Below are 24,435 nucleotides of genomic sequence, written 5' to 3'. Positions count from 1 at the left end.
ATCGGGCTATTAATCAGAAGGTTGTTGGTTCGATTCCTGGCCGTGCCAAATGACGTTGTGTCCCTGGGCAAGGCACTTCACCCTACTTGCCTCTGGGGGAATGTCCCTGTACTTACTGTAAGTCACTCTGGATAGGAGCAGCTGCTAAATGACTAAATGTAAATATCTGGGCCTTGTAGTTTTCTATGGAAGAAGCATATACACACAGTCTTCTCTCTCCCTCAGCCCCTAAACATCCAAATTTGCACTTTGGGCTTAATATCTTCTACATATTAGTGGCAATACTAATCAGTCAACAGCTTTGCATCTGGTTTTCAGTAATATAGCATATAAAGGTAAAAAAGTGATTAAGAGGTTCATTTTCAATCATATAATCCATAATCATTACCCATCTTCATAATTACAACAGTGTGATGTTTTTCTACAACATAACATTAGAGGAATAAGCCGCACCACAACATCAGTCGCATGCTACAGTCAAAACTTTAAGTAGGCCTATAACACTCCTCTTCTATTGAGCTGGCATTATAAGCCATTGTGTCTTGGCTTTATAGACATGAACGGGAGGCACAAACTATTTTCTATTTCCCCATACATTTGACAGTATTGTTTCATGACTCACGAAGCCTGCATTACTATATTGCAGCACGCCCCCCTGTACTTCTTTCTCAATACATGTTTACATTTACATTTAGCAGACGCTCTTATTAATTGATTAATTAATTAATTGGATGAGTATATTAAGGCTCTATTTTAATGAATATTGTATTTGATTGAGCAAAGATGGATTTTTTTTTTAAACACACGTTTTTATTAGAAAACTTTATTAGAAAATCAAAAACATGAAGATGGGTCCTAACCTGTGTTCCAGGTGTTGATGATTCATATTATGGAATCAATAAAAACTGTCATGGTAACAAAGGTTTCTACCATAAGTGAAGAGGTTGTGAGAGGTTTAAATACAATCTGGTCCATATTCTAGATTCTGACCAGTCTGGTCCATATTCTAGAACTCTGACCACAATCTGTTCCATATTCTAGAATTCTGACCACAACAAGGACCATCTTCCAGAATTCTGACCACAAGCTGGTCTATATTCTAGAATTCTGACCACAATCTGGTACGTATTCAAGGATTTTGACCACAGTCTGGTCAGTAATGCAGTTGTCCCCCCCACACACACACTCTGGTCAGTACTCCAAATGACCAGTATCTCCACTAATCTGTTTTCTGGGGCTTTGACCACAGTGTGGTCAGTAGTCCAGGGCCTTGCCCCTGCTGGAGTGTGGCTGCAGGTTGGAGCGCAGCTTGTACATGCAGTTGAGAGACTCAAGCAGGAAGGAGCGCGTGGTGTTAATCTCCATCAGAGTCAGGCTGTCCAGCTGGAGGAGAGGGAGCGGGAGAGGAGGAGGGAGAGGAGTAGAGGGAGAGTAGAGGGGAGGGGAAGGAGGGGAGAGGGGGAGGAGAGGGAGAGGCCAGGCAAGATGATGAATGCATACCAACACACACGTCAGACAAAGAGATGAACACGGCACAAATATGCTGCCTAGTGAGTACAACTGGCACTTTCTGTTCTTGGCTCTAACTGGTTCTCCATGGGGGTCGGATTAAAGTGTGTGTGTGTGTGTGGTGGTGAAATGTAAAAAACTAGCAGCAACGTACAGAGTGCAGGAGCGAGGAGGTACCTTGGCGTGAGCCTCCTGCTGGCTGATGAAGCTGTCTGCGGAGAGGCGGAGCTTGGCGATGCGCGTGTCCCAGATGTCCTTCACCAGAGTCCGGATATCGTCGGCTTTAGGGATGTTGTCAGACGCGCTGCAGACAGACAAGAGGGTGACAAACAGCCCCTCATCCACGGGAGCATCCCCCCGCGTCCACAGGACGAGCGTCACGGAGGCTTAAGCCCCCGAAGAAGGATTGAGCTCAGTGGTTAGAGCATTTGAGTGCAGATCAAGATGTTTTAGGTTTGAGTTTTTGGGTTAATTTTACTTTGGATAAAAGTGTTTGCTAAATGAAACCATTGTTATTAGGAAATGAAAGGTAAGGTAACCAAGGAAGAGGGTGTTATGTCTGAAGGGTCCACACTCACTGGTTGAGCAGTAACTTGGTCAGCTCCATGTAGTAGGGGCTAGGGACCGGGGTGAAAGCATCTTCCTTCCTCTCCAGCTCTCTAATCTCCTCCAGTTTGTCTGCACACAGTGAACACGAGAACACAGCGTCACAGCTCTGAAAATACCAGTTACGGGGAGAGTGGTCCTCATTGTAACTAATTTAGTGATGTTTGACGTTTAGTTTACATTCGGTTCAGTGATGTTAAATCTATCACAATATATAATAATATATTGTCAAATATATATGTAAAAGTGTCAACTTGGGAGATAAGGTGATGCTGGGACTGTAACTCTTTTGTGCTTCAGGACGAGTTAGACCGGCCGGTCTGACTGCCTTTGGATATACAAACCCTGTTCTAAATGCCCCTTTCCTCTGGAGACCCTGCCCCCCCTTCTCACTGGATGCCCCCTGCCCCCTGGAGACCCTGCGCCACTTCCACCATACATCATCGTCCCTGGCCTGGTCTGCCCCACCCCTTCTCCTGGAGTCATGACCCCCTTCCTGCCCTGGAGACCCCCTCCCTTGGATTACCTCAGACCTGTGGGTCTTGTCCGCCCCCCCTTCCCTGAGCAGACCTGTGGGTCTTCTCCACCCCCTCCCTCTCCGAACATCACCAGACCCTTGGACTGCCCACCTGGTGCCACCCCAACGCACGAGAGAACTCTCTCTGATCTCTGTCACGACCACCAGTTTGACACACCTCAACACTACATCCATCCACTCTTCTACCTACCCACATCCATCCACTCTTCTACCTACCCACATCCATCCACTCTTCTACCTACCCACATCCATCCACTCTTCTACCTACCCACATCCATCCACTCTTCTACCTACCCACATCCATCCACTCTTCTACCTACCCACATCCATCCACTCTTCTACCTACCCACATCCATCCACTCTTCTACCTACCCACATCCATCCACTCGGGAGGGACAATCCTGCACTTCTGTCGCTGTTTTAGATTGAGGGCGAGCCACAGAGGCACATCGACGGGCATCCCGGGGTTAAACGGACCGAGGTCACCCTGAAACGTTTTTAATAGACATCCATATCATGTAGGATACATAGACTTAGCCTAGTAAGGGCATATAATCTAGCATAATCAGTATATTAGCTTTCAAGTTTAGGAAAGCCTACCAATCACTTACTGTAGTACTAGTAATAAACGAAGCCGTAGCTCTAGTGACACACTTGACAACATTGCCTTGAATTAGAACACTCACCCCGATCAAATATATTTTGTCAAGGCTGAAATTCGGGATTATTTTCACGATTTCCCTCTCGGCAAGGAATTCAACCTCAGAAGGGTCCATTGCAATGTTGTTCGGACAGTGGTTCTACATTCGTATAAAGTTCCCGCGCTGTAGGCATCTATGTCCGGTTGACTTCCTCAAAATATTTCAAAATAAAGGTATAAAAGAAAAATGTAAAGTGAAAAGTACACCCAGAGCCTGTTTAATGATATTAGCAGATAATGTCTAATATTAGACATATTAGACATTCTCTGACGTAGACATTCTCTGACGTGTCCCTTAAAATTAAGGAAGATGAGTATGGAAGCAAATCAGTGACGTGTGTTGAATTTTAAAAGGCTTCATTGAATACTTAATGTTGAAATTTAAACACCACCGAATTTGTTTGTTTGGAATTCACCTCTTTAAAATTGAAATATGAATTTATTTCAACGTGAAAAAAATTCTGATCCAAAAATTGAAGGTTCAGAAAGTCAGGTTGCTCAAATTCGAACAGTAAGATAAGGATCCCAAAAATTCTATATATAAAAAATCAAGCTTCAGAATTTCAAATAGGACAAAATTCGGGCTGCTGAAATTCGAATGGTGAATTTCGTGTTTAAATTTCAATATTAAGTATTCAATGCCTTTTAAAATTCAAAACATGATGTCACTGATTTGCTTCCATAGTTGTGTTGTTTATAAGTTTTTCCTCTATAAAAACGATTCCCCATGACCGTATTGTTATCATCAGCCGACTAACTTCCACTAACTGACAGTAACACCACAGTGTTTCTTGCAACAAGACATGTTGACACAATTATCTTAACGCAACCTAAACGCTCACAAGTTCTGGCACAATTCAAGCTCTTCTTTTACTGGCGGAAATTGGCATTCATACCACTTGGGGGTACTGTCTACTAACATTTTAGAAAGTCGTATGCATCCTGTGAAATTACATCTCAGCTCTAAAAAGTGAATGTTTTTTGGCAGGATATTTTTCAATTTCTTTCATAGATGTTTAAGTGGTAAAGTCACGTTTAATAGTGTGAGTGTTTTACTTGATTCTGATTGCAAATATTTATAATCAATCGCCTTGGTGTCTTTAACACAATGCATTAGACATTAATGCAAGAGGGGGAAAACATGATTAAATTCAAGATTCTGGCAAAGGAAGAAATAGAGGTACAAAAGGGTTAAATTTATATGAAGCCATTTTCGTTGAAAATGATGTATATTCGTAAGTCTCATTATTTGGTTGACAACTGACATTGGAAATTTACGTGTTTTGTTGAATCTGTTGATATTTATCATTTTAAAGCAGGATCATATAAGGGATATGAGTGGTACCATAAGCCAATAACAAGCCAAAACACAGATGGTCTTTTACTCAAAAGTTATTTTGTATTTGTACATTCAGTTCATACAAAACATTTCATATCAAGACATCAGTTATTTTATCTAGCTCTTTTAGTTTTGTTTAATCTCAAAAACAAACTTGATTTCTAAATAATATTGTGACCGAGGCTATGCTTTAATCCGAACCTTATTTGTTTATTACCCATCATATGGCAAGATTAATTTAGCAATTAAGAATGACCTAATCTAACAAATAAATACTAAATCAATCTAATTAAAGGAAAACTTTTTTGAGTAAAATATTATCATTAAGACTTAATTTCCGAAATAAAGAATATAATGCAATTTCATATAATACAGTAGGCCATTATATAAATAGGTCTGATCTCTGAAGAATAATTTATGAATGACTATCATCTCTGTAAGGCTAGTGATTGTTAAAAAAATCTTTTGTATTTAATTGAAAATCAAATACAAGTTTCTCTACAATGAAAAATCTCACACCTACATCAACTACAAGCAAACACAAACAGTTGCGGAGAAAGAAAGCAAAAAATAAGCAAAAACTACAATTAAAGCTGTTGCATTCCAGGAAACAAGGTGTTTATCACCTAAATTCTCCGTATTAAAGTTATGAAGAAGCTGAAGGTGCCTGTATCCTTCTGGCCCTTAGATGTAGTCTTATGGTCAGTGTCCCTACAAGCACCCTTCAACCTCCTACCACGGAACAAAGCATTCTGAACTTTGCATTCCTGTGCTAAAGTGGTTGTAGCACTACACATGCTGCATAGACAGCAACATCCTTGCTTAAGTGTTGTGACTTCGGCGAGGGGGCGGCAGAGGATGGAGGATGAGGAGGAGAGGGCTCTTAGCATAGGTGCAGGATGAGAGGGCTCTTAGAACAGTTGCAGGATGAGAGGGTTCTTAGAACAGTTGCAGGATGAGAGGGTTCTTAGCATAGGTGCAGGATGAGAGGTCTCTTAGCACAGGTGCAGCACAGACTTGTTGATCTCTGGGTTGGTCCAGTCGTTCCTGAGGTCGTCCAGGTGATTGTCAAAGTCAACAAGGCTCTCGTAGGACCTTCCATCCAAAAGAGAGGACGTGATCTTCTGGGCCTCAGTCCAATCCTCGAAACATTCCCTAGAACACAAAACCACGTTTCAAAACCCTCGGAACGTGTCCTCAGTAATCAGCGACACACCGTTTTAAAGCTATAATGTGAGGGTTCTACTAGTCTCTGGTGCTTATTAACCCTGTAGAGCCAGCCGTGCATATTATGGGATGTGCAGAGGCTAGTTGCCTGGGATACTTACTCATTTACCTCCCTGCTTTTCCACTTGTTTTCGTGATGGTCATAGATGGATACAATGGGTTCAAAGCAGCTCATGGTTAGCCTGCTGTTGTCCACCTAAGAAACGCACAAGTCACACGAGTTGGAGTTATTAATGAATGTGAGGTGAGAAATATAACCAAGTGTCTTATTTTCATAGCTTGAAAACAGGCAGGAGATTTACCATTACAATTGCTGCTTCACTGAAATTCTCAGAGATCCTGGCAGCAACTTTTTCTGCGACCTGATTGGGTCTGTCAGAGACAGAAAGAGAAAACGTATGTGACCATGACCAACATTACATTTGATACTAATATAGAATATAGTATAAAAACCATGTTACCTGAAATCTTTTGTACGTTCGTTGGCTTGGTAATATCCAGCAATGACATATCTGTTCTCCTTGCACCAAGTGTCAATCTGAGTTCCACACACAGACCCACAGGTAGTAATTGAAAATACAGTTAGTGGCAGCAACCAACAAGTTAAACACATAAGTACCCGATAAAAGCAATCAAAATCAATTGGTGGCAGGAAGAAAAAAAAAGTATAGTATTTATACTGAGAATGATCTAGATGCCCACTTACCAGTGTAAGGGCAACCTCCAACATAGGTGCCAAAGCTAGTGTTACATGGAACAGAGGTACACAGTCCACGCAGAGGATTGAAACAGAGTGGTCTTCCTTTTTTTTATCCTTTTGTTTCTCGGCCACCAGCAATCCATTCACAGCACACTGGGGATACTTAGCCGCATGCAGAAGCATCTTGCAGTATGCCTGGGTTGTCAATTTAATAGGCATGCTTGTGGTCGTATTAGCTGAGACCCTTTAGCTTGTTGGCTATCTGTACTATCTAGCTAGCAAAGGACCGGTGGTCTAGGGATTTTCTCTGTTAGCTAATTGGTATCATGCCCGTTCACTATCGACAGCAACAGCGTGCAGCTTATTCTATTTGACTCAGAGCTCTGTCCAGCTACATTAAGCTCACTTTTAGGGCAGTGTAGGTTGCAGGTTAACTCTGTCTTGTTATAGTTAGTGGTCCTCGTAATTCACGCTGCCAAGCTAGTTATCCCTTCTGCTGATGATGATTTGCGCCGGTAACGTAAAGCACACAAAAATGGCGTAATGAAGTCTGCAACTGACATCATTTTGGTTCTTTAGGAGCGATGAAAGTGGTTGTTGTTTGCACCAAAATGGCAGCGTCAGACCATTGGTTTCGACACAGGCCGGTGTCGTAAAGATCGTTTTTATTAAACTTAGATGGAAACTTTAAATGCTTTGTAATATAACCATTGTTCAACAATGGAAATTAAAAACTTGTAAAATGATTATTGTTAAGATAGAGTTCACATTTACACGTTTTAGAGACGTGACCGGTTCACCTTCCATTTGGCTATCTGCGCTTACGTATTTCCGGTTGCTCACACTTCCTTTATGATATCCTGAGCATCGGCTGAAGGAGGACAAGTAAGTGGCGGCCGGCAAAAATTACTAGAACTGATTTTACATCGACGTTTATATTTCCAAAAACGATATACATTATTAGGAAAGAAGTGAGCAATGCAGATAGAGGTAGAACATATGTATTTTTTTCTGATTGAGCTAAGTAAAGAGATGTGACATTGAGATCGTGATACGGAAATCTGACAGCAGTACAGCGGCGATTTAGCTAGCCTAGCTGGCTAGCCCGGGTTAGGTTAGCTTTAAGCATTAGCTAGCTACCTTGTGAGTGCAATCCTGGCTGGTTGGAAAGCTTGTTAGCATAACTATGCCACAACATATAATTTGGTACTGTGTTAATAACATACGTTTTAGAACCAAGATCAACAACGCTAAGACGGAAAAACGTAATGTGTGGATGACTTATGTAGTTGTCCTGGCATGACCTTGTGTGCTAGCTAGCTAACGGGCTAATCTGAAGCAGGAATAGTTAGCAAGAGAATATGCAACCCAGCTCTGCTCGATATTGGCAGTTTAAATTCCCTTTTATTAATTCCGAAGGCTCAATGTTAATCCTTCAGACCCATTATTTGAATTGTGGTTGGTGTTGTTGTATGCGGCTAGACAGCTAGATTGCTGTAGGTAGTGCAAGATTACTTCATAACTGCAGGTGCGATATTTCATGATTATTTGATATAGCAGAAAAATGTGTCAATTTAGTATATAAGCAAGCAATCCAGCTAACAATTTTTCCTAAATGCTCTTTTCTACCAGAATGTTGGCGGCCAGAGCCCTTCGCCTTGTTGGCAAACGTGCCATATCAACATCCGTGTGTCTACGCGGGGGACATAGTAAATATTTACTGTCGTCAGAACGTCAACTCGAAATGTTTTGCTGCGACTTGCAAATACAAATGAAATGTCGGGAGACGTGTGTTTATTTCTAACTAAATGTGTTTTCCTGCAGGGGTGGCTAAGGTGGAGGATTATGCCCTGCCAGCCTACTTTGACAGACGGGAAAACCCTCTGCCAGACATCCAGTATGTACAGGAGCTCAACCCAGAGCAGAAGTCTTTGAAGGAGAAGGAGAAGGGATCTTGGGCCACACTCTCCAATGATGAGAAGATCGCATGTGAGTACAAATTGGCATTACGTGATGTGATACATTTCTGTATTCAGTGTGCCTACAAACATCTGCACACATCTGTTTTTTTTGGGACACTTTAGACTCATTTGTGTGGTGTGGAATGTCCTTTAGTAAAAACGGATGTTTTCGACAGTGTACCGTATCAGCTTCAAACAGAGCTTTGCTGAGATGAACCAGGGCACACAGGAGTGGAAATCAGTCATCGCTGGCATGCTCTTCTTCATTGGTATCACCGGCCTAGTTGTGTTATGGCAGAGGAAATTCGGTAAGTCCAGATGAAAGCAAGATGTGAAAGTGTGTGGGGTATTTTCGTAGCATCTGAGAGGCTGATTGTTACTGGATAAAAGTGGTAAAAAGTAGTTACTTCCTTCAAAATCTTGAGCATCATAGATGTCTTTCCCAAATCAAACCTTAATATTTAACTCCATCTAGCTGTTTTAGCTTGTTGACATTCTAGATACTGTGCCACAATATATCATTTGGTATTGATTTGTCATTGCGCACTGACTTGCGTAGTGGTCTCATCCTCATGACCTTGAATGCTAGCCAGCTAAGCCTGTGTTCTTGGCACCCTCCTTCTTCCACCTGTACAGTCTACGGAGCCGTTCCATACACCTTCGATGAGGAGTTCAAAGCGAAAGAACTGCAAAGGATGTTGGACATGAGGATCAACCCAGTGGAGGGCTTCTCGGCTCACTGGGACTATGAGAACAAGCAGTGGAAGAAGTAGACGTCCACATGACCACTAACTCAAAACCAACGAATCAATAATTCATGTATTTATCAACTGTCCATATTTCCTCAGTCTTGCTTTTGGAAGACCACTTCCTCTTAAAAGTAATCCTGTATTATAGACAAAAATAAAGTTCCTATGTTCCCACTCGTGTGTTACTACTGTGTTTTGGCTTACATTTAGTCATTTAGCAGACGCTCTTATCCAGAGAGACTTACAGTAAGTGCAGGGACATTCTCCCTGAGGCAAGTAGGGTGAAGTGCCTTGCCCAAGGACACAACGTCATTTGGCAGAGCCGGGGATCGAACCAGCAACCTTCTGATTACTAGCCCGATTCCCTAACCACTCAGCCACCTGACTCCTGGCTTGATAGGCTATGGTGGAGTGCCTACAAATGGTGAGCTGAAATTGAAATTTAACACTAGAATTTGCCTCAGTGTATTCTGTCTAGCAATCCCACCGTTCTTCCGGATATGGCTCTCAATCAGTGTAGTTTAATCCGGGGGGGGGGATTAAGATTGTTTCACAATGCGAGGTTATGTGCAATTCACATTCGTAAATTAAATGACAGAGGTTAAATATAACAGTGACCGAAGACGTCCCGGGATTAAGATTGTTTTTGGTAGGCTGCCAACAAAATCGATGTGCAATACAGGTGTAAAATACGGGTTGGTCATTATTACAGTTATGATGTCACAAATTCTGACTGGACTCGGAAAAAAAATCCGGAAGGGGAATACTACAGGAGGTAGAGTAACGACCACACAAGCAGCGACGAAAACACTGAAGTCTACTATGAATAAACTGACGTGAATTATTCGTTTGACCGTGACATACTTTGGCAATTACTTCGTGCCTTCTGAACTCTTAAACGTGCGTGATACGTATGCTAGAGGAAAAACTGAATTAGCTTTCATGTAGCATTCATTAACATTGTGTAATCGTTGTGTTCGTCGAGAGCCATGGGCAACGGAATGAACAAGGTATGTAACTCTTTCTCATTTGTGTTGTGTAGATCGAAAGAGGATGGGCGTAGGGCAAACGAATGTATACAGATGTGGAAGACAACTAGGCTACTATAGGCTATTGACGTCTCCTCATACATATTAAAATAGCGACGTTTCGTCTGACCATACGGCGTTAACACGTATAGTCCTCATACGTTTTTTGTTTATCCTTCATTTTGAAGTTCTTTTCTCTCAGTTTATAGCCGCAGTGGGTTATAGACTGTTATGATGGATAGCCCGGGGGATACATCTATGCGTCAGACCATTAACTACTTAATGGCACGCCGTTATGTAAAGAAAAATTGCCATGATTGTGTACTAGGCCTAAAGGACGCTGTGATAAACTTAATTATATGCACCTCCATATTTCACGTCACTTACTGTTCTTAGTTGACCTGGAAGGACGAAGGTGGACAACAAATACATTAATAAAAACAATGCAATTCATTTGAATTTACAGCAGTCATCTGTCCGTCTGCAAACACATTAGGAGACATGAGACAGCGCTCCAGTGGCCGTCAGAGTTGGGTCATCCCTCAGTTCCGATCCTGGCCACTGCAGGCCTTATATGGCCTTAATGAGCACTAATGCGATTATCTTCCGTCACCTTTAATTCCTTGCTTCCAGGGCTTTTCAGCAGGCGCAGAACTGATGATCCAGTTAGTGAGTGGATAAACTGTTAGTGATGGATTCCTGACCCTACATAAAAATGTGTGTGTCTTCGCAGGTAGTTGACGGGCTTTACCTGGGGAACATACGAGGTGAGTACACCATCTTTTTTTTGTTTTCAATATATATATATTTTCAAGTTGAGTATGACAAGAAAAGCAGGTAGATAGAGAGACATGGAGGGAGACGGAAGGAGAGGGAAATACATGCAGCAAAGGGCAAGCCCTGATTCAAACCCAGGGCGCTGCAGTAGGCCCCAGCCTACACTGGTACACAAGCTCATCCAGTGAGCTTCGAGGGTGTTTGGAAATGATCGCTGTCTGTGTTTTGTAATTTTTTTTAGTTCGGTCTTTGCAGTACAGCCAGGCCTCCAAACAGGCATATTTAAGCATAGTGATGCCAATGCGATGACACAGAGGAGAATATGTATTTAGTTTGGTTGACCTGTGCAGTACGATTAGGCCTACCTGCAGGTGGAGCATGTGTCTTGCGATGAGTTTGTCATAATAAATTCAAAGTTTCACTTTATTTATAGTTTGTTTCTCCTTCTCTTAGTTCACTGGAATTTTTATTTTTTATTTTACATTTAGTCATTTAGCAGACGCTCTTATCCAGAGCGACTTACAGTAAGTACAGGGACATTCCCCCGAGGCAAGTAGGGTGAAGTGCCTTGGAGACACAACGTCACAACGTGACGGACACAACATCAGTTTGCATGACCGGGAATCGAACTGGCAACCTTCGGATTACTAGCCCGATTCCCTCACCGCTCAGCCAACAGACTCCCAGACTCCCATTTTACTGACATACAGGGAGTGATGGTAGAACAATATTGATATTTTGGAAAGAGTTATAACTTTCAAGACAAGAATCTCATTTGAAACCAGGTGTTTCTAGGTGCTGTTTACTTCACTGTGTAGTTCTACTCAGCCGAGTGGTTCTGACATCTGCTCCTCTCTAATTTTAGCCTCTCAGATGACGGGCCCACAGCTTGCTCCTGGTACGGCTCAGAGCCCAGAATAGTTCAAATGTGACAGGGTCCACTGCTTTTAAACCTAGCCTGACTAGTATGCTGTCAGGTCAGGTCAGGCCAGGCCAGACATGTGCTTCATCAACCTGAGGAGATCCCAGTGGATTCACCAACGTCATCATTCCCACTTTCTCCATTCCCGCTTCTTCCCTTGTTCTGTTGCTGCCGGCGGAAAATCTCACAGAGAGGAATTTTATGGTATTCTCCCTCCTGCTCCTCCGCCCCCTCTGTCCACCCACCCCTTCTCTCCCCTTCTCTCCCCTTCTCTCCCCCTTCTTCCCCCCCACCCCCTCTCTCCCCCAGACTCAGAGAACAGAGAGAGCCTGTCACAGAATGGCATCACCCACATCCTGTCCGTCTACAACAATGCCAAGCCAGTCGTGGAGGTGAGTGTCAGAAGATAACCGTGGGCGCCTGAACCACCTTGATTCAACACAGGCGAAGGAAGCGGAGAAAATTAAGGATGCTTAAAAAACAAAACTTTTTTCGCTGACTCGTCGTGAGTTTGGCTGACATTGCTTGTAGTATTGGAGCGTAGTGTGATATTTTGATGCTGTAATGCAGCCACCAGGTGGTAGTAAAGTCCCACTGTTGAACAGAAATTGGCTCTTAACGAATCTGGGAAACGCGGCCATTGTATTTTAAACACACGCCAGCTGGAAATCTTTACACAAGTAGGAACTTTGTAGTATGTACTTTTCCTGAAAAAGAGTACATTTACATTTAGTCATTTAGCAGAAGCCCTTATCCAGAGCGACTTACAGTAAGTACAGGGACATACAAGACAAGTAGGGTGCCTTGCCCAAGGACCAGAGGCCTTGTTAGACATAAAACTCTACTGGGGCACAGGCCCCTAATTTATATCCTATATATCTAATTTATATTTTTTTTATTTCAAGCTTGCTGCGCTCAATGCACTACTAGGCTATAGAACCTCCCCTTGTTTAACCCAACATACACAGTTCAGGGACGCAAGTTTGATATCATCTTTGGCAGGGACATCAATAGTTAATGCGAGCGCTCACATTTGTGTGCTGAGTCCAAAGCAGGTTATGTGACATACCAGGGTAAGTTAGCTCCCCAGCTGAAACCCAGTGCAACATTGCAAACTTACCCAGTTATGTTGCATAACCTGCTTTCTGGAATACCCCCACTGGCGTTGATTGGGATACTGTGTAAATGTTTTCCGGGATTATCAATCTAAATTAATGCACTGACTAATTAAGTAAATTGTTAAAACTTAAACTTTAGATTTTACTGGGGCACAGCAGATTTATACTGGGGCACGTGCCCCAGTAAAAAGGGTCTAACGATGCCCCTGCCAAGGACACAACGTCATTTGGCACCGCCGGGTCAAACCGGTAACTTTGTGATTACACACACACTCCCCCTAGGAGTAGGAAAAGTAGGCTATGGATGTGACAGGCCAGGCTTCATTCAGGGACAGGGAATGTATGACCTGAGTATGACAGGGAATGGCATGTTGAAGAACTGTACTCAAATGTAACAGTGTTTTAAGTCCATATCCACATGTTTCTGCATTCTGTGCTTATCTCTGTTGATCCCAAACAGAACATGACCTACCTGTGTATCCATGCAGCAGATGCATCCAGCCAGAACCTGTGAGTTAACACACACACACACACTTGTACGTACACACACACACACACTTGTACGTACACACACACACACACTTGTACGTACACACACACACACACACACACTTGTACGTACACACACACACACACACTTGTACGTACACACACACACACTTGTACGTACACACACACACACACTTGTACGTACACACACACACACACACTTGTACGTACACACACACACGCACACTTGTACGTACACACACACTTGTACGTACACACACACACACTTGTACGTACACACACACACACACTTGGACACACATAACCTTGCACGCACTTGTACATTTGCATTCGGACAATTACACAATCTCGCACACACACACTCACATACATAAACACAGTCTCTCGCACACACACACTCACATACGTAAACACAGTCTCTCGCACACACACACACTTCATTTGGGCAGTTGTGACTAATGTCCCGCTGTCTCAACATGACACGGCGTGCTGTGATCCCAGGGTGTGACACACAAGCAGGAAAAGCAGTTTAGTCATCGTTCGTCATTCCAACTGTCTCTTAACAGTTGGTGGAAGACATCTGAGCTGATCTTAAAGTTCAAATATCATAACAGACATTCTAACAAGCTGGACCTATGCAGGTCCAGCTTGGATCCAGCCGTGTCTCAGTCAAACTTAGTGAACGAGCCTTACAGTCATTTATCTCAGTGGTTCTCAAATCATTTGGGCTTCAGTACCCCCTTTCCCTGATTCCTGAATCAAAGTACCTCCATACCTGTATTTATACTGTATAAATACATATTTATACCCATATTTCCATGATTGAATCACATATTTCCCCCTTTTACACTTTCTCTCACCTTCCCCCGGTAGTACCTCCACATACCCCTATTTGAGAAACCCTTTATCTTGTCTTATGTTGTGAAAGGGTAGCCACTCTGAGCTGATACACAAAGCCAGCGTGACCAAGCAGAGCCTGAGGGATCGATTAGTTTCCAGTTAGACAACAAAAAAAAGATAAATCAGTTTCTTCTTGGGTGGCAGTGACAAGGCAGGATTGTTGCTGGATACATGCTGTACTTTTGCAGTTATTAAAATATCTTTGACTCTTGATTTACAAATTCATTTGGAAGGGAAAGTGTCACTCTGCTCCCCCCCCCCCCCCCCCCGCCCCCACATCACATGCTGAACTTGTGATGTCTACTAATGAATTTTACAGCAGAGGGTAAAGTCCCTGCCAGACTGTCAGGGTTTCCCTGAGCTGTGTGTGTGTGAGAGAGAGAGAGAGAGTGTATGTGTGTGTGCGTGTGTGTGAGCGAGATACATCAACTTGTATGAGCAAAAAGGCATATGTGGAAACAGCTAGATTTTTCCATTGCAACTTAATTTACTTCAACCTTGTCTCAAATTGAAGGAAATGGTTTATAACAAGAGCTACTGTTTAATCCTGTAAACCTGGCCAGTCACATGTACGTAGATCGAGGTGGTGTTGGGGACAGGGGGGGAAGTGGCGGGGTCGGGCCTGGCGGGGTCGGGCCTGGCGGGGTCGGGCCTGGCGGGGTCGGGCCTGCCGGGCAAGGGTTGAAAAGACGTTCCTTCAGAGGTTACTGATTGAGAACAGTCTGTTCTGTTAGCATGGAGTCTGTTCTGTTAGCATGGAGTCTGTTCTGTTAGCACGGGTCGACACGGAAGCTAAATCTGTACACTACAGCCGTGGCCAAAAGTATTGGGAGCGACATACATTTTGTGTTTGCAAAGCTTGCTGGGCCTTGGCATAAAATGACTTCTAACATAATTTCAGTAATTCACATCATCAGCACAGGGGAAAGTGTGAACTAGTTCTAGCCAGGTGAAATCACTCTATCATTCTGATTGGATTTTAAGAGCAGATTGATTGCTGTAAAAGAGGAGACTATTTGCAAATATTGAAAATATATGCCCCAAAAAAGCTTGAAATATGAAATGTGCCTTATTGTAATTCCAGTATTATATAGAAACATGTGAAAACATTTTCCTCAAATACTGAACCAGCAAACTTTGCAAAACACATTTGTCATTGCCAAAACTTATGGCCACGACTGTAACTCTGTGCCCCTCCTTGGGGCGACCCCCCTAAGCCTAGCTCACCGACCACCTCCGAGACTGAGAGAAACCGTCTCTTGATAGTCTGTTAGGATCTACAAGAAGTATTCGTGAGGCACTTGACTAAGTGTGTGAGATAGACGAGACACACGTCTTGATACCTCAGTATGGTATATAATCAAGCGTATACAAAATATAACTTTATTTGGGGGGTTATGTTGTCTACAAGCTGTGTCATAAAGGGCACAGATCAGCACAAATGACCAACCTTAGACCCTCAGAGAAGATAGGAAAAAACTCCTAAAGAACTCTCAATAGAGATAGGAATAGAGAGTATGGGTACATACAAATGTATTTTTATTTATTAACAATTTCATAATAGTTTTCATTTCTAGTTTTATTTGTATTTTTTGTATATATTTTTTAGGAGTTTAAATTTATTATATTTTTTTCATCAGTGTCAGCCCGTTTAAATCCGCAAATAATTTCCACACTGTGACTTTTTGCACATTTAACAAGATCTCCGGAAACCTCTAGGCCAAACAGACAGACAGAAGTGCTGAGGGCGACATGTTTGTGTCAGAGTTTGGATCCCAGGAAGAAGGAGAGAAGAAAAAAAGAAGAAAAAAAAAAGCAGTCCTTTCTATTTTCTACCACAGTCTGTTGGGATGATTGAGTAATCAGCCTTTTTCTCTCAGAGGACAAAGCTAGCCAACCATATGGCTGCCATTGAGCAACCCTTCTGCCGCATTGCGTATTACCATTTGGATGCGGGTGAAATATGCACACAGCAGCATCCTGCATTGTGTTAGGCATGCAACGGTATCTCTGGAGTTATGTGTGATACCACCTCTGACAGAGATACCTCAGAGATAACTAGGACTTTCCTCAGAATGCCCTTCAGGGCTGCAGATAGGAGGATTGGGGAAGGTGGTTTCACCCAAACACCAGTAGAATATACCAGAACCAAGACAGCCCACTTCCACACACAAAACATCATATCAGATACGAGAGTTTGTTGTGGGGGAAGGGAGAGGGGAGGCAGAGGGGAGGGAGAGGGGGGGAGAGGGGTGAGGTCTCCCCCCAAGTCTGTCCTTGCCTGCCACACATCTTCAGTGTGTGGCAGGAGAGAGTGTGAGGAAGGGAAGTGATCCAGGCAGGTGTCTGGGTTGGTGACGGAGAGATCAGGGTCAGCCGGGCTGACAGCGCAAACCTGAACACGGCTGGGAGGATTGGGAAGTTTCACTTCTTGCTGTCCTTTCTCAGATCCCATACGTTCTTACTCAGAGTCAGGGCCTCTCACCCTCTAACGTGTACTCAGCCTGTCTGTGTTCTGGATCCGTGAGATGTTGACCATGTGGTCTTGTGTCCTCAGGTCTCAGGGATGATGACCGTGTGGTCTTGTCTCCTCAGGTCTCAGGGATGTTGACCGTGTGGTCTTGTCTCCTCAGGTCTCAGTGATGTTGACCGTGTGGTCTTGTCTCCTCAGGTCTCAGTGATGTTGACCGTGTGGTCTTGTCTCCTCAGGTCTCAGGGATGTTGACCGTGTGGTCTTGTCTCCTCAGGTCTCAGGGATGATGACCGTGTGGTCTTGTCTCCTCAGGTCTCAGGGATGTTGACCGTGTGGTCTTGTCTCCTCAGGTCTCAGTGATGTTGACCGTGTGGTCTTGTCTCCTCAGGTCTCAGTGATGTTGACCGTGTGGTCTTGTCTCCTCAGGTCTCAGTGATGTTGACCGTGTGGTCTTGGGTCTCCTCAGGTCTCAGTGATGTTGACCGTGTGGTCTTGTCTCCTCAGGTCTCAGTGATGTTGACCGTGTGGTCTTGTCTCCTCAGGTCTCAACACTTTAGAGAGTGCATCCGGTTCATCCACGAGTGTCGTCTGGGTGGAGGCACCTGTCTGGTCCACTGGTAGGTAGGGTGTCCCAGCGCTACACTAGTGGAGGGTGAGGGGTGGAGGGGTGGGGGGGAGTGAGGGCGGTGAGGGGTGACTGGCTGTTCAGCTCTGCACTCAATCACTGACCACCTGGAACATGATCATAGCACCTTTACTATAAGGGTATATGTGAAATAACTGACCACGGGTTATTAAAAGTGCCTGACTTGTCTGAAGGCTTGTGTCTCACTCTTGTTCCCTCTTACCCGCTTTCTCAAATACACAGACTCTCTCTCTGTCTCTCTCTCTCTTCCTCTATCACTCTCTCGCTCTCTCTGTCTCGCTCTCTGTCTCTCTCACTCTCTCTCTCTCTCTGTCACTCTCTCGCTCTCTCTGTCACTCTCTCTGTCTCTCTCTCTCACTCTCTGTCTCTCTCTGTCTCCTCACCCATCTTCTCTCACCACCACCCCCCTGGTTTCATCCCCTCACAGTACATGAACCCAACACAAGCGTTAGTAGTCGTTTCTGCCTCCAGTGTGTTTGAGGCGGTGTTGTGCCCTCTGTGCCCCCTGGCAGCCTGGCAGGTGTGTCCCGCAGCACCACCATGGTGGTGGCCTACCTGATGACCGTGACCGAGCACGGCTGGGACGACTGTCTCTCCGCCGTCAAGGCCGTCCGCTCCTTCGTGGGCCCTAACTACGGCTTCCAGCAGCAGCTGCAGGAGTTCCAGATGACCCAAGTCTCAGAGGTACACATCCACACACACACACACACACCCACATACATACACACACATCCACACACACCCACATACATACACACACACACACATCCACACACACACACATCCACACCCACATACATACACACACATACACACACACACACATACACACTCACATACATACACACACACACACACATACACACCCACATACATACGCACACACACATACACACCCACATACATACACACATACACACACATACACACCCACATACATACACACACACACACATACACACACACACACACACACATACACACACACACAGTAGATGAACTGGTACACACACACAGATGAAGAAAAAACAATATAATGTCACTCTCCCACACATAGTTATACATGCAGCAGTCATTGTCAGTTCACAGGAAAATAAATAGTCCCTCATGCTGTTTTGAAAACGCCCACTCACTCTGCCTTGATGGGCTGGTATGTGTGCAGGGTGTAGTTACTGTAAGGGCTGGGCAACTGCCTGGCTTTGCATCTGGTTGCTTTCACGTCACCTAAGAGGGCGGTCAACTGTTCTCAGCTCTGATCTTAAAAAACCATCAGACACTCATTTATCCACACAGAGAGGAGGGTTTGAACCGGTGAGCTTTTGATTGCTCTCACCGCTAGCCCATCCCTGGGTCTAGGAAGGTGTTTATCTGGTCTTATCGCTGATCGTAAATCTGATGGGACAACCACTTTCTGTTTCATGTAGTTTGTGTCATCTGAGTTTATGGCTCCTGGCAACTTTCCAGATCATTCCTCGGTGATCTGTATCTTGCTTGTGATCTCTGAGATCCAGAACTGCTTGACTAGTTTTACCCCGCCACTGAAATATATATATTTTTTAAACGGCTCTGGTTATCCCTAGTTCTCTTTCACCAGGCAGATTGATAGAAGGACTATCATCAGTACTGATGTGCTGTTTACATTTACATTGCGGGTATCCAAAACATGAGGCACACATTATGAACAACCAAAGTAAGTGCCAAAGGGAAGAACCATAAGAGCATGTAGTTAAACAAGTTACAATTAAACAACATGAACCGCTATAAGTGCAAGTGTACCTGTGGAAAAAACAAGCAACAATAATAAAAACAATATATCACAGCAAGTACAAAAATTTTAAATCAGTTACCACTAAACACAAGAGCAACAAGAGCAACTGTTCTCACATTAGTTTATATAAAATGTCTTTAACTTTTGCTTTATTTTTACTTTTACTTTCTGCCGCCAGTAAGCAAGTACCTCTTTAGTATCGGTTCCAGATTTCAGGGCCGTGATAAAAGAAGTTTGCTGAATGAAAAATTTAATTTGACATAATCTGTTTTCCCGAAGACGTTACACTCTAATAACCCTGTAATCATGTTAACACTGGCAGGCGTGTGTGTGTATGTGTGCAAATATGTGTGTGATTGTGTGTGTGTGTGTGTAGGCATACATTGTCTGTGTAAGTGTGTATGTGCGAATGCGTTTTCATGTGTCTGTATGTGTATGTGTGTGTGTGTGCGTGTGTGTGTTTTAACTGAGTTCACAGGTTCTCTTTACACACCACCTTTGCGTATATTCAGATGTGAAGGTGAGAAAATCGTTTTCCTGCGGCTAGAGAGAGAGAAAGACAGAGAGAGAGACAAAGAGAGAGAGAGACAGAGAGAGAGACAGAGAGAGACAGAGAGAGACAGAGAGAGACAGAGAGAGAGAGAGAGAGAGAGAGAGAGAGAGAGAGAGAGAGAGAGAGAGAGAGAGGGGCACGTTTTGTAAACACATCCTGATATGTATGGTATTATATGTATTTAAGTCAGTCAGTCAGGCGGCTGAGCGGTAAGGGAGTCGGGCTAGTAATCTGAAGGTTACCGGTTCGATTCCCGGCTGTGCCAAATGACGTTGTGTCCCTGGGCAAGGCACTTCACCCTACTTGCCTCGGGGGGAATGTCCCTGTACTTACTGTAAGTCGCTCTGGATAAGAGCGTCTGCTAAATGACTAAATGTAAATGTGATTTAAGAGCAGCTGTCTCCAGCCTGGGAAGGGCAGCAGGGCTTGTAGCCTGCAGAGGAGAAGGGGAACTGGAGGGGCATGCTGGGATTGCATCAGGCTGGTCAAACTCATCACGTGTTTATCATTACTGTTAGAAGCCCCATTGCGACACGACCTTACAACAAAAACAAGAGGATCGTTATCCAGTTATGCGGGGGTTATTTCGAGGATCGTGATTTCTTCCTTTTCTACTTATCTCACATCTGCAGTAGCTAACCTCCACACCCTGACCAACACTGGGTCTAGGAGATTCAGCAGTGCGCTGGGTCTCTAGGTGCTCTGAGTGGCCTTGAGGTGCTGGTGAAGTGGTGCAGCCCACCCTCTCCTGGTAGCTCTCAGCGTGAGAAGCTGACCTGGAAGAAGTGAAAGTTCTTTCTGACTGCGTGTTTCACATGTGTGTGAAATGCTTCTGTGTGAGGTGTGTGTGTGATGTGTGTAAAATGCTTCTGTGTGAGGTGTGTGTGATGTGTGTGAAATGCTTCTGTGTGAGGTGTGTGAGATGTGTGTGAAATGCTTCTGTGTGAGGTGTGTGTGTGTGTGTGTGTGAGAGAGATGTGTGGTCCATTTGTATTAATGGGAACCCATTGGGTTTTGGCCCAAACGTAATGATTGGTCATGTTTATGACAGTCCTGCGACGCCCACAGGTATCGGATATATAAAATGTTACTGTCAAACCTCTCAACAACATTACCGACCCTGCCTTTAATACATGCGTCAACACCCTCGAGAGCAAATATATACAGTTAACAAGAGAGTGTATTGCAACTCCAATGTAGTTTCAAATAGTATTTAGCCATGGTGGTTTCACTATTTGTAATGAGAAGGAGGATATGGTCATAACTGGTGACACACTGTTTTGGTCCCTCCTACTTACCTGCCTGGGTGCTTGCAGGAATGACTGGTGGGCGTTACAGTGGAGAAGGTTTCCTGGTAGAGGTCTCATTCCATAGCCCTCCCACGCCTTCCTGTACCCACCCCTGGCCCCCCACTCTTTCCTTCCCTCTCCCCAGCCTTTCCTCTTCTCTCTCCTATCCTCCACACTCTCATCCCCTCCTCTTCTCCTTCCCTCTCTCCTCCCCCTCTCCTTCCCTCCTCTCCTTCCCGCCTCCTCACCCTATAGCCTCCATAGCCCCCCTCCTCCCCCCACCCTTGAGTCTGTGTGACATCATCAGCCTAACCCTGCTCCCAGCAGCCTGGAGTCTGGGATGTGATGCAGGCTCTCTGCCAGGGGCATCCCAGACTCTACCTCCAACAGGAAGTCAGGGTCCTTGTGAACTCTCCACATCCCAGATAGGAGGCTCAAACAGGTTACTGATGTTGACACCCTTCCCTTTCTCTCTCACTCCCTTTATCTTTCTATCTCCTCTCTCTCTGTATCTCTCCTCTCTATTTATCCCCCTCTTGCTACCTCTCCTCTCTCTCTTCCCAGTACCGGGCGTGGTTGCGGTCCAGTTTCCCACCCAGCCCGTTTGCCGACCAGGAGCAGGTGTCAGCCCTGCTGAGACGCTACAGTGAGCAGCACCAGCAGGGAGACCAGGGCCAGGAGTGGATGAACCAGGCCGGCAGCGTCCTGCCCCTGCCCTACAACGCCTACGGCCCCAGGGGCAGCAGCTGAGCCCGGGGCCCCTGGTCCCACCTCCCTCCAACTCCGACCTGCCGATTGGACTGAGGGAACCCCACCTACACGATCAACCCGCCCTACCCAACCACCTGCCTTAGTCCACCACCCGCCCAGCCCCTACAGATCCAGAAAGGGAGGTGTTTGTAGGCCAGACTGGGTTAAACTGAACTTGGTTTATCAATCATGCCTTTGACAAATGAACAGGACTCTACGGACTGTTCTGGAATTGGTGAGAGACGTTCCTTTCACACCCCTAATGTACACGAGTGAGCACCTTGAGAAGCCCAGCCCAGACCAAGCCCCAGCCCCAGCCCAGACCAAGGCAGCCCAGCCCCAGCCCAGACCAAGGCAGCCCAGCCCCAGCCCAGAGCTCCTGATCCTCACACCTTCTCTGTCTCTGCAGCCTCACCATAAGAGAATGGTGTTTATTAATGGAATGCTATTTACATATTGGCTAAGGTCATTCTTTTAATCAAAGATGATTCTCGTGTGTGTACATTGAGGGAAAGCGACTGACTATACATTTGACGTTAATTAAACATCTCGGTTGGTTTATCTGTCCTTCGTGGTCTGAGACCAAACAGGTTATTTTCTAAATGTATCGTTAAACTATTCCTTCGTCCATGTTATGTTTGCCAAACTCTTTAGAATAAATCCTAAAACATTTTTTATTTGTTCCTCGATGTTATGTGGTACAAAATTGTATCACTAATGATCTGTGTTTATAAATAAAATGTACAATATATAGTTATATATTTTATAACTGCCATGTATGCAGTATATGCTAATAAACATGATTCAAGAAGCTTAAATTGTGTAGGCTGTGTGTATTTGTGTGAAAGAAGCATGTGAAAGATTACGAGGTAAACAAAGATGATGCCTAGTTGCATCTGATCTCGCCCTCTCACAGCAAACCTTTCTCCTCTGGTGGAAATCTAGACCAGATCCAAACAACAACCTAACTGGGGAGTCAGGTGGCTGAGCGGTGAGGGAATCGGGCTAGTAATCCGAAGGTTGCCAGTTCGATTCCCGGTCAAGCCAACTGACGTTGTGTCCTTGGGCAAGGCACTTCACCCTACTTGCCTCGGGGGAATGTCCCTGTACTTACTGTAAGTCGCTCTGGATAAGAGCGTCTGCTAAATGACTAAATGTAAATGTAAATGTAACTGAGCTAACACAAGCTTTGCCCCCCAGGTGAAGCCAACCCCAACAGCGGCTCAAATCCTCAAAACCCAGCTGACCACGTGACTTCACCTGTGCCACATCCGCTTTTCACAGTTTCTAAATGATGTTTGTGTCCGTCTCCACACCGTACTGGGGAAGACTATTCATAGACTACTACAAAAAACTAGTTTTCACCTGCGCTTTGAGAGCAAACCCCTCGATATTCCCTTCCCTCAAAACGTTGATGCCTGTGTTAAACACTACTTATCGGGGGAATGTCCCTGTACTTACTGTAAGTCGCTCTGGATAAGAGCTATGTATATAGGCTATACTAGGCTATATTGTGTTGATGAGGGAAGGTTCTCATATTCAAGGTGTACTGGACTGGGGTGGCGTTATAACAGTCTTCATCATACCGCTCGTCGAATAAATTCCCCTACCTGATTAGTGGGCTATGTTTTGATACACTGAAGTCATATTCAGGTCTACAGGCCTATGTGTTCCAAATGTGTCAGTGATAAATCAAAATCACGTTACATTTCAGAATTAAGTTGGAAAAATAGAGAGCAGAGCATGGAGATATAGAGTTGTTCTGATCATATAGAGGACGTCCGGGATAGATGGCTCAGTCAGTCATAACAAATAAGTGGATTTATAAGTCTCTAAGGTGAATATTACATTGAGGATAACTTTATAACATATTTACCAAGCCCTATAAACTAGTATTGACGCTGACTGTCTTTCACCTATACTCAGATCGACTATATCAGAGACGTTAGTGGGAAAAGTCTGAGTCAGACTTTCGGCAGCTGTAAAGACTGTAATTGGCACCCGATAGGCAAATAGTGATGTCAAATTTTAAGGAATCCCTAGGACAGTGCTGCATGAATGCCGTGCGTGGACGGGTTTATAGAGGAAACTTGGATTTTATGACGTTGTAAAAATCCCCCTACATTACTATCTTTATTGCCCAGAATTATTCAATAGCCTACTTCAACATAGCTCGCACTGTCTATTTAGTCTGTCCCCACTCAATCTCCTATCAGTTGATTTCTTGTAAAAGCTGAAGCTTCGAAGAAAACCGACAACCGGATTTGTGGGCGTGGTAACGTAGAGCTGAATCAACCAATCGTCTGTCCTGAAACAAAGCTTCATTCATCAACTTCTGGATGATAAACTGTTTGAGTTGAGTTGTTAATTTA

General features: G+C 44.4%; 4 protein-coding genes across 6 annotated transcripts; 2 read left to right on the top strand and 2 right to left on the bottom strand.

Moving 5' to 3' along the window:
- Window positions 1-801: 801 nt before the first annotated feature.
- On the bottom strand, window positions 802-3,475 carry gins2 (GINS complex subunit 2). Its single transcript, XM_067249072.1, has 5 exons — window positions 3,340-3,475; window positions 3,026-3,140; window positions 2,088-2,187; window positions 1,687-1,813; window positions 802-1,383 (listed from the first exon to the last, which is right to left on the bottom strand). The coding sequence occupies exons 1-5, from the start codon at window positions 3,427-3,429 to the stop codon at window positions 1,255-1,257; spliced, it is 561 nt and encodes a 186-aa protein (XP_067105173.1). The 5' UTR covers window positions 3,430-3,475; the 3' UTR covers window positions 802-1,254.
- Window positions 3,476-5,566: 2,091 nt separating this feature from the next.
- emc8 (ER membrane protein complex subunit 8) lies at window positions 5,567-7,136 on the bottom strand. Its single transcript, XM_067249140.1, has 5 exons — window positions 6,626-7,136; window positions 6,381-6,457; window positions 6,222-6,291; window positions 6,021-6,115; window positions 5,567-5,847 (listed from the first exon to the last, which is right to left on the bottom strand). Exons 1-5 carry the CDS (start codon window positions 6,836-6,838, stop codon window positions 5,688-5,690), a joined length of 615 nt encoding a protein of 204 aa, XP_067105241.1. The 5' UTR covers window positions 6,839-7,136; the 3' UTR covers window positions 5,567-5,687.
- Window positions 7,137-7,475: 339 nt separating this feature from the next.
- cox4i1 (cytochrome c oxidase subunit 4I1) lies at window positions 7,476-9,503 on the top strand. Its single transcript, XM_067248784.1, has 5 exons — window positions 7,476-7,504; window positions 8,252-8,328; window positions 8,444-8,608; window positions 8,757-8,888; window positions 9,217-9,503. Exons 2-5 carry the CDS (start codon window positions 8,253-8,255, stop codon window positions 9,351-9,353), a joined length of 510 nt encoding a protein of 169 aa, XP_067104885.1. The 5' UTR covers window positions 7,476-7,504; window position 8,252; the 3' UTR covers window positions 9,354-9,503.
- A 595-nt stretch (window positions 9,504-10,098) lies between these two features.
- dusp22a (dual specificity phosphatase 22a) lies at window positions 10,099-22,870 on the top strand. 3 transcript variants are annotated; one of them, XM_067249041.1, is made up of 9 exons: window positions 10,099-10,229; window positions 10,317-10,339; window positions 11,091-11,124; window positions 12,000-12,032; window positions 12,366-12,448; window positions 13,635-13,684; window positions 17,600-17,674; window positions 18,216-18,387; window positions 21,878-22,870. In XM_067249041.1, the coding sequence occupies exons 2-9, from the start codon at window positions 10,319-10,321 to the stop codon at window positions 22,061-22,063; spliced, it is 654 nt and encodes a 217-aa protein (XP_067105142.1). In that variant the 5' UTR covers window positions 10,099-10,229; window positions 10,317-10,318; the 3' UTR covers window positions 22,064-22,870. The 3 variants fall into 3 exon arrangements, with proteins under 3 accessions (XP_067105142.1, XP_067105141.1, XP_067105143.1); XM_067249040.1 differs by having other exon boundaries at window positions 10,107-10,339; XM_067249042.1 differs by lacking the exon at window positions 12,000-12,032 and having other exon boundaries at window positions 10,107-10,339.
- Window positions 22,871-24,435: the final 1,565 nt, after the last annotated feature.

The sequence above is a fragment of the Osmerus mordax genome, chromosome 13 (assembly GCF_038355195.1).
Source record: "Osmerus mordax isolate fOsmMor3 chromosome 13, fOsmMor3.pri, whole genome shotgun sequence".
Taxonomy (NCBI): Eukaryota; Metazoa; Chordata; class Actinopteri; order Osmeriformes; family Osmeridae; genus Osmerus; species Osmerus mordax.
Note: the sequence above shows the minus strand (reverse complement) of the source record. Positions and strands in the feature narration are given on the sequence as shown.